This window comes from Anopheles funestus, chromosome 3RL, assembly GCF_943734845.2.
Source record: "Anopheles funestus chromosome 3RL, idAnoFuneDA-416_04, whole genome shotgun sequence".
Lineage (NCBI taxonomy): Eukaryota > Metazoa > Arthropoda > Insecta > Diptera > Culicidae > Anopheles > Anopheles funestus.
In genome coordinates, this window is record NC_064599.1 from 7689454 (window position 1) to 7704928 (window position 15475).

Sequence of the window (15475 nt, forward strand, 5' to 3'; positions counted from 1 at the left end):
ATCTGTAAAATAATCTATTTAAGTGATCCTTACTGGTACCTAAGGTCAACGGGGTAGCTCTCTAGATACTCTAAAATTCTCATTCGAAAAGGGAGTGATTCGTTTCGAAGCATTTTACGATCACCAATTAATTTACCCGTTTATTAATTAATTAGTGCGGAAGCAATGATGAATGAGAATTTAGTATGACGTTCATGCAATCACATTCATTGGTAATTAAGTGTTGTTAAGTGACGCGTGTTTACTAACTGTGCGACAGATTGCACTTTGTGATAATAGAGCATATTTTGTTCTACAAGCAAAATAGGATCAATCAAAAATACTATACGGAAACAATCAGGAAAGAACAACAGAAAAGAAGCTTAACATTAAATTGTTGTGCATAATGAGTGCGTAACTGTTCGTAACATGATCATTTCTTGTTTGTTAAGTTTGTGTTGTAGAAAAGAGGTTTTTTTTTCGAATCAGAGTTTTACTTCGATTATGGTTTGTACCTTGAGACGAACAAACACAATAAACCCATTTTTTGCCTTTGTCCTGGCGGCATATTCAGAAAGCCGAACAAGGGCTAATATTTTAGCACGCACTAATTCTAAAGATTGCAATGCCAAACGTGATGCATGGCCTTGAAGTTGAATGAATGTGTATCATAAAACTGGAGTATAAAAACCATTGCTTTGTATTCGGTACTTGATAAAACGTTATTTAGTATTTGATTTAGTTTTATTCAGTAAATGCTAAGAGTGAAGGCTATCAGCCCTAAACAAATAAGGAGTGAGTTCTTTAAAATCGAATTCAAATTCGATATCCTGCTCTGCAAGCTTTGGAGATTGGTTTTTGGAGACTGTTATTTAAAATGGATGGAGCCATACTCTATCGGCGAAATTTCGTTCAGTAATTCAAACATTAAAGAACAGAACTTACACACTTACGTAAACATAGCAACATTTCACTCTAAAATTTACACATTTATTTGCTTTTAGTATTGAGTGCTGCTTAGCAAATAAGCAAGCGCAACAAATGCTTTAACGTCTTCTGTCTTTATTACGTCGGTAGGATCGGGGCGATCGCGATCGTGAGCGTGAACGAGAACGTGAGTACGAACGTGACCTGGACCGAACGTGTCGACGTGAGGCGCTCGAGCGTTTTGAGTCAGATCGTCCGTGACTAGTCGATGAGGCGGTCGATTTTGAAGACGACCGTTGATCACTCGAACGCCGCCTGCGATCCAGACTGGGAGACCTTGAGCGGGAATTTGATCGTGAGCGATGGCGATGAGAAGCTGGTTTGTGGTTGGAGGAGTTTGAAGTTTTAGGAGCCGGTTTTGCAGCAATCTCCTCATCGGATCCCCATAGATCGTATTTGGACAGGTCCTCATTGCCCTCGTCTTCATCTTCATCTTCCTCTTCGTCGTCATCCTCGTTACCTTTGTCCGATGACTCGTCGTCCGCTTGTTTACGTTTCTGTGGCTCTCTTCGGGAAATTTTTCTTTGCTCAACCTCTTCTTCGGAATCCGTACTGTGGCGCCTTTGTGCTGCACGGTTGTTGCCCTGATCCTTCGGTTTACCCTTAGATTTCTTTCGCCGTCCAAACTCATCGTACTCATCGTCCGATTCAACGCGATCCTTGTATTCGACCACGCCACGATCATTGTATCCTCCTCCGTATCCTGGTAAAAAATGGCAATAAACAAATTATCACGCGAAAGAACAAACGGGCTTGCTCCCCGACATTCGATTGTGTACCACCTACCGGTGCGTTCTTCCACGTCGCAAAACCGTGGGGCGCTGCAGATGTTGCATGTGTGCCGTCGAGCCCAATTCACATTAGCGCATTTATTGCATTGCCAGTCTTCAGCGCTGAACAGTCCGCGCGATTTCTCAGCAGCCGCCTTGCCGATCTCTGTGCCGACTTTCTTTTTCCCTCCAGCGCTACTGCTGCCGCCACCGTCCGAGTCGCTAGCCGTAGACCCATTTTTGGAACCACTGTTCGGGCGCTCCTTACCGCACCGATTGCACTGGTTTCTTCGGGCAAAATTTAGATTCTTACAACTATTGGCAGAGAGCGTTGCGATGCGAATGGCGCGTTAGCACGCCGCGTTTTGGCGCAAGCCATATCAAGGAAGGATGCATGGAGGAAGCCAAAAACGTTAGATCCCAAAACTACTCTTCAAATGTGGTTGGTTAATAAATTGCCAGCGGGGTTTTCTTACTCGGGCTCCGGACAAGTCCAATCGCCGTTCTTGTTACTGGATGGCCGCTTTCCATCGGATTCGGATTTGACGAATCCGGCACTGCTCATTGCATTTACCTTTGCTGCCACCCGAGCGAAAAGGATGCACGCTTTAGTTTGCCACTTCCAATCCTTGTCCAGAAGCTGGTGCAGCGCATGTAATAGAAATACTTATTGAACAACTCTGCCTTACGCAGTAATTGGTAAACAAATTATCTTATTTTCACCAACACTCAGTATAAAATCGAACCTCACGATTTTTTTCCACTTTTGTGTTTGTCAATATCTGTCAACAGTTCAATATGACGCCAAAATGTCAAAAACTCAGTGGTAGGCAACACAGATGAATTCTTAAAATTATACTTTTTGAAATCTAATGATTGTCCACGTAGAAAGGCAAAGTTTCGAAATATTTTGAGTTATTGCTTTCGCCATTTATGGATAGTGTTTGAAAATCACGCCCCAGAAAGAAATCGTTTTTGTGCGAAACACTTTTCTACGTACTTGTTCAAGCAATTTTTACGAGTTGCTATTCCCTGATCAAGGTGGTATAAAAATCTAAGCAGAAATTATACCAGTTCAAAATGCACAACAAATGTACAACGTTCAGTTGGAATTGTCCGGCCGAGGAAAGAAAACGTAAAACGTGTACAACACACGACAGATGCGTCTAACCAGGTTTTAAAATTCTCACGTACCGACGAAAGCAATTCATTTCTTTTACGGGATAAGATACGATGGCACATTACCTCGTCAAATTACAAAATTATAAAGTCCTCCAACGAAATTTGAAACCTTGATAAGTGCAAGCCATTTGCAACACTTCAAGCACTTAACAGAAAGCGGCAAGTTAAATGAGTAATTTACGTCGAATAACACAAAGCAGTAATGGCACCTTACCCCGTTACTACAAAATTACTAAAAATTTTGCTAAATTGCTCAAAAACATGGTAAAACTTATGAAATTTTCGAGTTGAATTTTTTTTATTTTTTTTTTATTATTTTCCATTTTTTTTTCTTTTAAAGCATTATTTGAGTGAAAAGACACTTATTGTAACAATTTCGCATTAAAATAAAAAAAATTAAAATTTTGCTAAATTGCTCAAAAAAAAGGGGTAAGCCTTATGAAATTTTCGAATTAAAATTTTTTTTGAATTTTTTTTTGTTATTTTTTATTCTTTTTTTAATTTAAAGCATTATTTAAGTGAAGACAAACTTATTGCAACAAATTTGCATTAAAATAAATCAACTTATAAATGAGGAAAAAATGAGGAAAATTTTACATTTTCTCAAACAGGCTAAGGAACTTGGTTCCTCGAATAACTTGCGACAAAGGCATCTGAGGGCATGGCCGTCTAAGAAGAAAATGTAGCCATTGGTGCCATCTATCGACCACAAGTTAAAGATTGGTGATCCGTTGGATACCGACCGAGTTATATGCAAAACTTGGTGCAAAAATGAGGAAAATTTTTCATTTTCTCAAACAGGGTAAGGAACTTGGTTCCTCGAATAACTTCTGGCACAGACATCTGAGGGCATGGCCGTCCAAGAAGAAAATGTAGCCATTGGTGCCATATATCGACCACAAGTTAAAGATTGGCGATCCGTTGGATACCGACCAAGTTATAGGCAAAATTCGTTGCAAAAATGAGCCTTAGTAGATTTAGGAGCCTTGGCAAATTTATAGATTTTTTATTTTTTTTTATTATTTTTTATTCGTTTTTTAATTTAAAACATTATTTGAGTGAAAAGAAACTTATTGCAACAATTTCGCATTAAAAAAAAGAAATTTTTTAAATTTTGCTAAATTTCTCAAAAAAATGGCAAGGGGTACCCCTTATGAAATTTTCGAGTGGAAAATTTTTTTGAAATTTTTTTCTGATTTTTTATTCTTTTTTTAATTTAAAGCAATATTTGAGTGAAAAGAAACTTATTGCAACAAATTCGCAATGAAATATATCACATTTAAAAATTTTGCTGAATTGCAGAAAAATGAGGAACATTTTACATGTTCTCAAACAGGGTAAGGAACTTGGTTCCTCGCATAACTTCTGGCACAGACATCTGAGGGCATGGCCGTCCAAGAAGAAAATGTAGCCATTGATGCCATCTATCGACTACAGGCAAAGATTGGAGATCCGTTAGACACCGACCGAGTTATAGGCAAAATTCGGTGCAAAAATGAGGAAAATTTTACATTTTCTCAAACAGGGTAAGGAACTTGGTTCCTCGCATAACTTCTGGCACAGACATCTGAGGGCATGGCCGTCCAAGAAGAAAATGTAGCCATTGGTGCCATCTATCGACCACAGGTTAAAGATTGGCGATCTGTTGGATACCGACCGAGTTATAGCCAAAACTTGATGCGAAAATGAGCCTTAGTGGATTGACAAATTTATAGATTTTTTCAATTTTTTTCATTATTTTTTACCTTTTTTAATTTAAAGCATTGTTTGAGTAAAAAGGAACTAATTGCAACAATTTCGCATTAAAATAAAACAAATTTTTAAATTTTGCTAAATTTCTCAAAAAAATGGCAAGGGGTACCCCTTATGAAATTTTCGAGTGGAAAATTGTTTTGAAATTTTTTTCTGATTTTTTATTCTATTTTTAATTTAAAGCAATATTTGAGTGAAAAGAAACTTATTGCAACAAATTCGCAATGAAATATATCACATTTAAAAATTTTGCTGAATTGCAGAAAAATGAGGAACATTTTACATTTTCTCAAACAGGGTAAGGAACTTGGTTCCTCGCATAACTTCTGGCACAGACATCTGAGGGCACGGCCGTCCAAGAAGAAAATGTAGCCATTGATGCCATCTATCGACCACAGGCAAAGATTGGAGATCCGTTAGACACCGACCGAGTTATAGGCAAAATTTGGTGCAAAAATGAGGAAAATTTTACATTTTCTCAAACAGGGTAAGGAACTTGGTTCCTCGCATAACTTCTGGCACAGACATCTGAGGGCATGGCCGTCCAAGAAGAAAATGTAGCCATTGGTGCCATCTATCGACCACAGGCAAAGATTGGAGATCCGTTAGATACCGACCGAGTTATAGGCAAAATTCGGTGCAAAAATGAGGAAAATTTTACATTTTCTCAAACAGGGTAAGGAACTTGGTTCCTCGCATAACTTCTGGCACAGACATCTGAGGGCATGGCCGTCCAAGAAGAAAATGTAGCCATTGGTGCCATCTATCGACCACAGGCAAAGATTGGAGATCCGTTGGATACCGACCGAGTTATAGCCAAAACTTGATGCGAAAATGAGCCTTAGTGGATTGACAAATTTATAGATTTTTTATTTTTTTTTATTATTTTTTATTCGTTTTTTAATTTAAAACATTATTTGAGTGAAAAGAAACTTATTGCAACAATTTCGCATTAAAAAAAAGAAATTTTTTAAATTTTGCAAAATTTCTCAAAAAAATGGCAAGGGGTACCCCTTATGAAATTTTCGAGTGGAAAATTTTTTTGAATTTTTTTTCTGATTTTTTATTCTATTTTTAATTTAAAGCAATATTTGAGTGAAAAGAAACTTATTGCAACAAATTCGCAATGAAATATATCACATTTAAAAATTTTGCTGAATTGCAGAAAAATGAGGAACATTTTACATGTTCTCAAACAGGGTAAGGAACTTGGTTCCTCGCATAACTTCTGGCACAGACATCTGAGGGCATGGCCGTCCAAGAAGAAAATGTAGCCATTGGTGCCATCTATCGACCACAGGCAAAGATTGGAGATCCGTTAGATACCGACCGAGTTATAGGCAAAATTCGGTGCAAAAATGAGGAAAATTTTACATTTTCTCAAACAGGGTAAGGAACTTGGTTCCTCGCATAACTTCTGGCACAGACATCTGAGGGCATGGCCGTCCAAGAAGAAAATGTAGCCATTGGTGCCATCTATCGACCACAGGCAAAGATTGGAGATCCGTTAGATACCGACCGAGTTATAGCCAAAACTTGATGCGAAAATGAGCCTTAGTGGATTGACAAATTTATAGATGTTTTCAATTTTTTTCATTATTTTTTACCTTTTTTTAATTTAAAGCATTGTTTGAGTGAAAAGGAACTAATTGCAACAATTTCGCATTAAAATAAATCAAATTTTTAAATTTTGCTAAATTTCTCAAAAAAATTGCAAGGGGTACCCCTTATGAAATTTTCGAGTGGAAAATTTTTTTGAAATTTTTTTCTGATTTTTTATTCTTTTTTTAATTTAAAGCATCATTTAAGTGAAAAGAAACTTATTGCAACAAATTTGCTAAAATTTTGCAAAAAATGCAAAATAAAATTTTGTTAAATTTACCCAAAAAAAAACTAAGGCTACAGCCTTATGAAATTTTCAAATTGAAATTACAAAAAAAATTTTTTAATTTTTTGTTCTTTTTTTATTTAAAGCATTTTTTGAGTGAAAAGAAACTTACTTCAACAAATTCGCATTAATTTTATTTCATATGGAATTTTGGAATTTTTTTCTGAATCGCGTTCGCAAACGCCACAATTGCTGAGCATTTAGTAACGGGGTTAGTAAATAAACTAATAAAATAAAATACTTCGTGGCTTAGTAACAGATCATGTATCAGATATGACCATATTCGTGTCCATATACATATGTTTGCGATATCTGCTGCAATTCATAGTATCGCACGATTTCCCAGGACATTCCACCTTCTCCAGGAGGCTTTCTTGATGTTACCAATATTTGCAGCATACGATTGTATACTATTATTATTGTAAAACATTGCTTAGCAATTATGCTAAACCTTCATTGGGATACATATTGCACAACGATTATGCGAAATTCAGAAATGTCTTCATCCGCAAAGAGTGGAGGTTTTCGTTTTAATCAGCCATACACATGCCTTGTTTGATCATCATTTCGCAAGCTTGAAGGCTGCCTGAAGCCACACACCATACGATCGGAAAATTATTATCACAAGTTTCGGTTGACAGTAAACTTTTACGCGATGTTATCTGCCTTTCCCATCGTTAAATGGGCAAACGTACCGTATCGCTTACATGGCGCTAGTGATACAAGCAACTGGTTAACAAACTGCTTTTCCCGCTCGGCTTATTATGTTCAGCACAATTCCAGCACCCACTACACCTCCCCTGGGGGGGAAGACGCATAAAAGTATCAACTCCCGGTACTGCGCCGTGACTACGAGCATATAGGGGCGATAATTGGTGGTGATTTTTCACGACCATTAATAACAATCATCCTCATCTCTGCCTCTGTCGTTGGGCGGTACTGTTGCTGAAACCAAAAATAAGCAATATAAGCAACTGACGAACGCGACGCAGAAGGAAGCAGCTGAGGGTGAAGGTGTCAGCGCGAATTAGATGGTATCGATGGCAGGAATTCTTATCGAGTTGGGTTGTATACGTGACTGGGCAGATGATGGAAAGGAAAGGTGTTCCCGCTTTGTACATGGTCGTCCTCACGGAAATGAAGTCCGCATGGTCCGAAAGGACTAATGCGCACCGGTAGGATCCACACGAGACGAATTAACAGAATACATAGGAGATCAGCTTATGTGTTGCCATGTATTTCGCCAGGACACCAAAGACCACCGCAAGAGTGTGTCTGTGTGTGTGTGTGTGAGAACTGGTGCACAAACAAACAAACACACGTCGATGACGATCCGTCTACTGTCTGATGGGCGATGGATTTACGGAGGCTCAAACGAACTATTTGCGCAACCGAGTGCGGGAATTCGGGAACGAAAGGACGAAAGGACACAAGGGCAGCTATTTGCTTTGGCGCACGAGAACGAAAGGCACGAAATCTATTTGTTCGCTCGTCACTCGGCCCAGACCGGCAGATACTTTTAATCTATAGTGCATAATGCTTGGCAAATATAGTTAGCCGCCTTTCGCCATCACGTTTTGCTTCTCGTTTCGTGTGCCATCATTATCAACATTTGCGAACATTGGCACTATCATTGGCGATTGTGGCAAAAACAAGGTCGCGGGACGGGTGCGGGCATGGGAAAGCTCACATGCCCACGTTGGAATTGCTTCAGAGTGCGTGATGTTTTCCCGATGTCTTTAATCCTTTCTTCCTAGTTTTCGGTTTCGTTCGGGCAAGTTTTTCTTATCATTCACTTTTTCACCAGCAGCTCTGCTTGTTTGCTCTAGGCCAAATTCACGCAGCAATCTTTTCACCCGTGTCGGGTCGAATATTGCACTCCACATTCCCACCGCTTTCCATCGGCCACTATGCTTAGGCTCTTAGAGTGGTAAGTTTTGTTTGGATAGCTTACCCTTTCTGGACGGCAAAAGGCAAGTTGAAAGGATGTTCGGGTATTTTGAAATGGGCCTTATTCGGGACGGGAATGTATTCAAAAGCCGGACCAGTCCGACGAGAGTTATCTGTCGTCCGTACGTGGGATGTGTGAAATTCTGATCCGCTTTCTCCTCTGGTTGTCCAAATTGCCCTCCACCCCTTTCACCCTCGGATCCCCGCACTTCGCAAGGATACAACACACAGCCACAGCGTGAGAGCGCACGTATAGATAAATGGATACATAATGTCGACATCTTGATGGTTTGCGCACATACATGCGGTCTATGCTATGCCCAGTCGGTCGGTCGGTCGGTCGTTCGGTCTGTTGGTCTATGGGACGGAAAGGTTGATCCCCCTTTTTCTTCTGCACAACCTGCTCTAGTGGGCCACATTCGGTCGAAAGCATTCATCTCCGATTCGCGCCTGCCCGCTTTCCAAATCATCATCCAACCTTCGTACGATTCCTCAGCCAGGGGCTTCTGGCTCGAATCGAATCGAATCGTGCGTTGTGCGCTATACACATACGGGTAGAGGGACCAAACCAGATCGGTACATAACACTACGGGGACTCACAATTTCGAGTGGAGTCAATAATGCAAGGTAACGAAATTTGGAATATCTTATCCATATAACCCAGTTGCACGGATGACCGCTGTTTGTTTGGTATTTTCTTTTAAAGAAATTATACTTTCTTTTTTGTTTTCTACATGTTGAAGAACTTTGGGTTTTATCAGTAGTATTGGTGTGTTATTTAGTTTAGTGTAGAATCAACATTTTATAAAATAAATTTTAATTAATACTTCTCTTTATTCTGTAGAACAATGTTCTAATTGCTCAAAAGTTATTTTTAAAATATAAAAGCAAAGCTGTATTTTGTTGATCATAGTGCGACTGTTGCTTTTATATGAAAACTTCCTATTACATAAATAAAAGATGTAATAAATATAACATTACTAAGAACAGCAAGCGAACAGTCATCGAAGGGTTCGTTGTGCCAAAAATACAACACTTCACCAAATTGCAAACAACCCTGCTAAGCAGCTCCAATCGCAAGTTCCTCATCTCTTATCCGTCTTATAAAATTTTACCAACAAAATTCCCGATAAACGTTCCCGCCACTGTACATAACGGACGTTTTGAGAACCAGCCATAACAGTGGCAACATTCGGCGTCCGCTTTCCGTCCCGTGCGCATCCTGCCGGCATTCATGTATGTGTGCATGCATGCATGTGTATGTGGGGGGAAAGTGTAGAACCATCGTCGAAAGGGGGGGGGGGGGGGGGGGGAGGCTGTGAAGAGAAGATGGCGCTGGTGGTAGAGTATCATCATATTATCCCCTCATTCTTTTCACCTCGACAAATGTGTAACATTCTAACAATTTTATCTCTCCTGTATGTTTCGGTTAAATTTCACCACCGGCCACCGGGAGAAAACGGATCTCTTTCACAACATCTCTATCTCTCGCCGCCTGCGATTCGCCGTCGTATGTTTGTGTGGGTGGTCGAAACTATAGTTGGATGGCATTGGCACGAAGGTGGCCGGGTGCATTACGCTTTGCTGGCACAGTGAAGAAGGTGAGTGGGTGATAATCGTCTAGTGGGGTGGCCGAGGGACGGCGGGGGAGAGGGGGTGCACATGTGTGGAAGAAGCACTCGAGGCTGGCGAAACGAATCATCGAATACTACCGGTGAAACGTATCGTCATCATCATCATCATCATCGCCCAGCATCAATGTGGTCATTGATTTCATTGGTTTTCTGTATCAGCATGTGTGCACATATACAGTGATGGACAGAAGTGATCGACACGATCCAATAAGAACTTTCCTAACTCAACAAATAATCATTCTATTATATAAAAATCGTTCCATTTGAGACATGGAATGAATTGAGGAGGTTCGTTCCGAAATGCCCATCACTACTTTAAGTAACTGTCTTAGTAGACAGTGTCAGCATTACAAGCGCAAGTGGCGAATCCAAATTCTTCTTCTTCTTGGCTTAACGACCTTACAGGTCACGCCGGCCATTTCTGGCTTACTAGACTTATTTTACCACGTAGCCGGATAGTCAGTCCTTGCTACGGGGGAACGGTCCGGATGGGATTTGAACCCGGTCCGGCCGTGTGGACTGGCGCCGTTTGTCACATGCACCACCGGACCGCCCCTAAATCTAGTGAGTGAGTTGGTTTAATTATTCGTGAAGAGGTTTGTAAATTTTAAGTAACTCCCGCATAAAACTCCAGAATTTGTTAAGCAAAAATTAATGAGTTAGAGCGAGTCAGTTGACTCATACATTATGAAGTTTTTCGCTACCTTAAACTGAATAATAAGATGAGGAAACTTTTTGACTATTTTTAACTAGTAATGAAATTCGATACACAAATAAAGGAACATCTCAAATTTTGAGTAATAGAATGAATTTCCCAAGGTTCGATAATGTTTTATGGCGTTACTATTTTAGTTCTCAAATGTAGGCCAAATTTAGCTAAATGTCCAGAGATACAGCTTCCCTTTGTACTGCCCCCAAAAACCGTGTGTTGCTTCACACTGATCCAGCACTGTATGACGCGTTCCTTTCTCGTTCTACCGTACGGTGTGTATCCTTAATGTATCCTTTTTTGCGAAGATGAGTCACCCTCACACACGCGCCCACATCTCGCTTCCCCCTCATTCAGAATACACAGCGGCTCGGGCCAGTAAAGAGCTACGATACGATGATGCTCCGATTGCGCTCGGTTCGAGAATGACAACACGGCACACACATCCGAACACTCCCCTATCCATCCGTTTGCAGCGTTTTGCAGCGTCGTCCTTGTCCTCTCTCTCGCTGCCCAACACACTGCCATCAACAAATTGGCGGGCCGGTAGTGTTATATGGTGTGTGCGCGCCAGAAACAGCCAGCCGCGTGTACGATACCCGGCCATACATGCGAGAACGTGAATGAGAATGAGAAGCGACATCTCGCTACACATACGTACCTGTTTCCTGGGGGTTTGATGGGGGTGTTTTGGGTGGGTGGCGGTGCACCAACATACACACACACACATATGCGACATGCAGAGGACAAACGCGTGCGCGCTCGGCGGCGCTGAAGTGGACTGGAGAAGGCTCCAGCGGAAGGTGTGCGCCTTTCGTACACAGACACATGATGGAAATTTGTTTATATATCATGTATCATTCCGCAAAAGGATTCTTAGCTAGAGAGGATATGATTCTATTTGAAATGATATAGTTGGCGGTTGCCGTTCGTAACGTGAGGACGTGCAGCAGTTAAAGGCAGCATCGTTCGGTACGCGGGAATACGGTTCGGATTACGCTTAAACCATCGGGACAAGGCATATCACGAGTGTCATTTAAGAGTTGTGCAATTGTGTGCGTGTGTGTGAGAGAGTGAAATTAAGTTTAAGCCGATGCGCATCAACTGGACCATTTTGTTGACTGATGCTTGAAGGAAGCTGCCTTTTATTATTTTGTAGACTCACTTGTACTTGAACTTACTGCTTGAAGAGGGCTTACTGGCGCAATCGAAGTGGTTTGTCGTGTGATTGTGTGAATAGGTTTCAATGCGAGGACCGGCTTAATTTTTCGTCAGCACATGTGGCATGCACGCACACGGACAATCACGCCAAGTAACTGATACTGGTTGCGAGACTGCTGTGCGGTGGACAGTGAAAGTGAGCAAGGATCTGTGCATTCTTGCCATCGTGTCATACGCGTCAGACTTCGAACCGGGAGGAGGGTTTGTCTTGTCATTTCAAACTTCACCATCCATCTCATCGCACTAAGCTGCTGCTGCTCGTTACTCAGCGTTATACGTACTGTTTGGCAAGCATTCATCCTTTTTTTTTGCTGAAAAGGTACATTATCACTTTGCTGCTACTTACTCACCCGCACAACACAGCCCGAAAGCACCACACGGCAATCGGTGCTATCGCTCTGATTTTATTATTTCCACCACTCGGAGGTTTGTCCCGGGGTCCGCCACATACCGTTAACACCTTACCGTTTAGATGACGGTGTCGGGAATGTCCTATGTATATGTACATATTGGGAAACACGGCCGTGTTAGGAAGGTGACGGTTGTATCTCATCACACCGCAAACCTTACCTATCAGTGTGCTGTCTTTTAAAGGTAGCCAGGACATTGCTTGCTTACATAAACACACACATACACACATACACACACAGACACACACTAGTGAGGATGAAAACGAGATTGATACGCATCGTTAAACATGTGCAGAGGAAATGACACACGAGCGTCAAACGAATGAAGTGATAAGTATTGTTAATTGTGGTGCATTTTTGGGAGTTTACACACAAAAAGGACGATTTAAATCACTCACTCACACAAATACACACAATCATTTTGATTTGGGATGGTCCCAATCTATTCGTTTGAGATTTTCACTAAATTTTCGATGGAACTTTTCACACGGGGATGCGTTTTCGTTGTCGGTATGGAAATAGAATTCCAAGGAACTCTACGTCCCTCACTCGCAACACTGTTCAACTCATGATGCTGCCATACTGCCACAGTTACACATACCGGCCAGTACAAGCGGAAAATAATTGTCCACCTTGCTTCAGGCTCCCTTCTTCCCCCCCCGGGTCTCCCCTTCCCGACACACACATACATAGAGAAAGGCAGCGGGTTAAGTTCGGTTGGGCATGAACGCGTGCGAGTGAAGTGAGCAGAGTCCATGTGTTTGCTCAACAGTTTTCTCGAGTGTGTACTCTAGTCCTTTCCTGGACCGTCGACCGGAAACGCGGGGGGTAACGGTTCGGATGGTACGGAAACGCAGGGGGATGAGAGGGATGATACTCAAGCGAGAGATGATTTTATTGCTCTTCGGTTTCGTACTTTTGAATAATTATGTGAATTGCAGTTGTGCACAGACCTACACACATACACACACACACCTACACCTAACCTTTTCCCGGTGTCAGGAAATTGCTACCGAAAATACGATGCTTCTAGCTTTGGTGAAGTACATAAGTGGATACATACACGGATAGGTCTGTTTTGTGGGACGTGAGAGGATACAGGAAACAGAGGCAACACAGGCAGTGTATCTATATCTCATCGTTCGTTACAATACAGATCGGATTTTGGATAGTGGCCGATGCGGCAGAGTTATCAGCAGCACACCAAAGGACACCGTTTGTCAGTTCATTTGAATCGTTCAACCACCGTACATCGGTTGGTGTTCGATGTGTGAAAGGAAAATCGTCCCTCGCCTTACCCATTGAGGTACAAAAACGGGTTTTTGAAAAGTGAAAGCGTTTCACTAGCGCTTCAATCCATTAGTATTGGGGCAGGAAAAACTACTTTCATACGTTTCGTTGTGTGACGTGAACAAAAAAACACAATGTGACATCCTGTTAATTCTATCCCGAGACTACGAGCGAACGCGTGACGTGACAAATAAGTGAATAAGAGTTGAAACAAAAAAAAATGCACACACACATACAAGCCGGACACACGGTGTGATGGTTGTTGGTGTGCATTGAAATAAAAAACGAAACAAGCAAAAAAAAATATCACTAGTACCGGAAGCAATTGAATGCCTCACAAACAACCGGCCGCACGTGATGTGCCGCCGCTCCTACGGCGAAAGATTAGCGAAAACCCGGTGATAAATGGAAAATATGGGACAAACAATAACAAAACGATGTACACGTACGTATACAGACGGCATCCACGTCAGGAGTTTGGTTTGCGAAACCAAACGGGACGAGTGGAAAACTCCCAGCAAAAGCCGGCTAAAGGATAATTGGTCTCATTTATATCCTTTTTGCTTTCCGCTGCTGGTGTTGCCACACTCACACACACACACACACACACGATGCATGCTGTGAGAGCTAGTTTCATTTTGATTCCTGTTTTCTGTTTTATTTTTTTTCCAACCCCTTATTTTTCCCCCATCTCTCATCATTTCCTTTTTTCACTTTTTTTGTTGGTTGCCGGGTCGGGGGAACAGGAGGAGAAAAAAAACGAAGCACGATTCATTTCAGAGCAACAGCAACGTGTACGTACGTGTGATGGGGTAAAGCAAAGAACGAAACAGAACAAAAAAAAATAAACTCGAATAAAACAGAGACTCTACAGCACGTGCGACACTGGTGCAGGTGCAACAGTGCAACTGGAGTGTAATAAAGTGATGAGATAATAATGCATACACGAGTTCTTCATTTCACGGCACAGCGCTGATGAGTACAAAATGATTATGATAATGAAATAGCATAATAGGAGTGTCTGCCATGTGTGTGTGTGTGTGAAGTGGTGTGGAGTTGTTGTTGGAGCAACGTAGCATAAAGTGTGGAATTGAAGTTCTTTTCTTGTCCCAAGGGGTGGTGGTTTTTGGGAGTTGTTTGGTGCGTTCGTGAGTGTATGTGCAATTGTGAGTAATTGACTTTTTTTTTATTCCATGTGAAGGAAGGAAACACAACGGTCCGAGGTGTGGGAAATGCAACCGGAAAAGGAAATGAAGTGAATCGCTTGTTATCTGCTGCTATCAGTGTGTGATGCGCTTGACGTTGTGCGTTTGATTTGCGGAAATGCGTCCAACGAACGAATGCAAATGGGCGATTATGTAGAGAGATCGAAGAACTAAGTAGTTATCGTGGTATTTTATTATGAATCTATACAATAATTAGAGGTAAGTTACGCCATGAAACATATTTCTACAAAAAATATGAAGTTGAATTACATAATTAAGTACATAATTAAATACTAAATTTAATATATAAGAGTAAAAATTGCTAATTTTATTATTCAATCCATCCAATACTATATTTTAACGGGCTTTTTTAAAGATAAGAGGATCTTTAATAAATTCATTAGAATATCCAAAGATAAGGATTTATTCAATATTCATTAATTGAAAATTTTTCATTATTGTTCAATCGGCAATATTTTGTTTCTATAGCTTTACGCA

The 15475-nt window shown here is 41.1% G+C and overlaps 2 protein-coding genes across 7 annotated transcripts in view; one reads left to right on the plus strand and one right to left on the minus strand.

Moving 5' to 3' along the window:
• Window positions 1-933: 933 nt before the first annotated feature.
• Window positions 934-2539, minus strand: LOC125770692 (zinc finger Ran-binding domain-containing protein 2). Its single transcript, XM_049440617.1, has 3 exons — window positions 2213-2539; window positions 1753-2051; window positions 934-1669 (listed from the first exon to the last, which is right to left on the minus strand). Exons 1-3 carry the CDS (start codon window positions 2299-2301, stop codon window positions 1026-1028), a joined length of 1032 nt encoding a protein of 343 aa, XP_049296574.1. The 5' UTR covers window positions 2302-2539; the 3' UTR covers window positions 934-1025.
• A 9205-nt stretch (window positions 2540-11744) lies between these two features.
• LOC125770623 (Down syndrome cell adhesion molecule-like protein Dscam2) overlaps window positions 11745-15475 on the plus strand; it is a 38529-nt gene continuing 34798 nt past the window's right edge. For 2 of the 6 annotated variants that reach the window (XM_049440473.1, XM_049440474.1), the window contains exon 1: window positions 14458-15196. The gene's annotated coding sequence lies outside the window, so the exon portion shown is untranslated. Of the gene's footprint in view, window positions 11839-11913; window positions 13789-14457; window positions 15197-15475 lie in introns of those variants that run through there. The other 4 variants (XM_049440469.1, XM_049440471.1, XM_049440472.1 and 1 more) reach the window with 4 other exon arrangements.

Bases quoted from the DNA above. Each gene is read 5' to 3' on its own strand.
- LOC125770692 (XM_049440617.1), bottom strand. From the start codon at position 2,301: ATGAGCAGTGCCGGATTCGTCAAATCCGAATCCGATGGAAAGCGGCCA. The intron at 2,052-2,212 runs GTAAGAAAACCC...CTCTGCCAATAG, and splicing joins TGGACTTGTCCGGAGCCCGA to TTGTAAGAATCTAAATTTTG. The intron at 1,670-1,752 runs GTAGGTGGTACA...ATTTTTTACCAG, and splicing joins CGACGTGGAAGAACGCACCG to GATACGGAGGAGGATACAAT.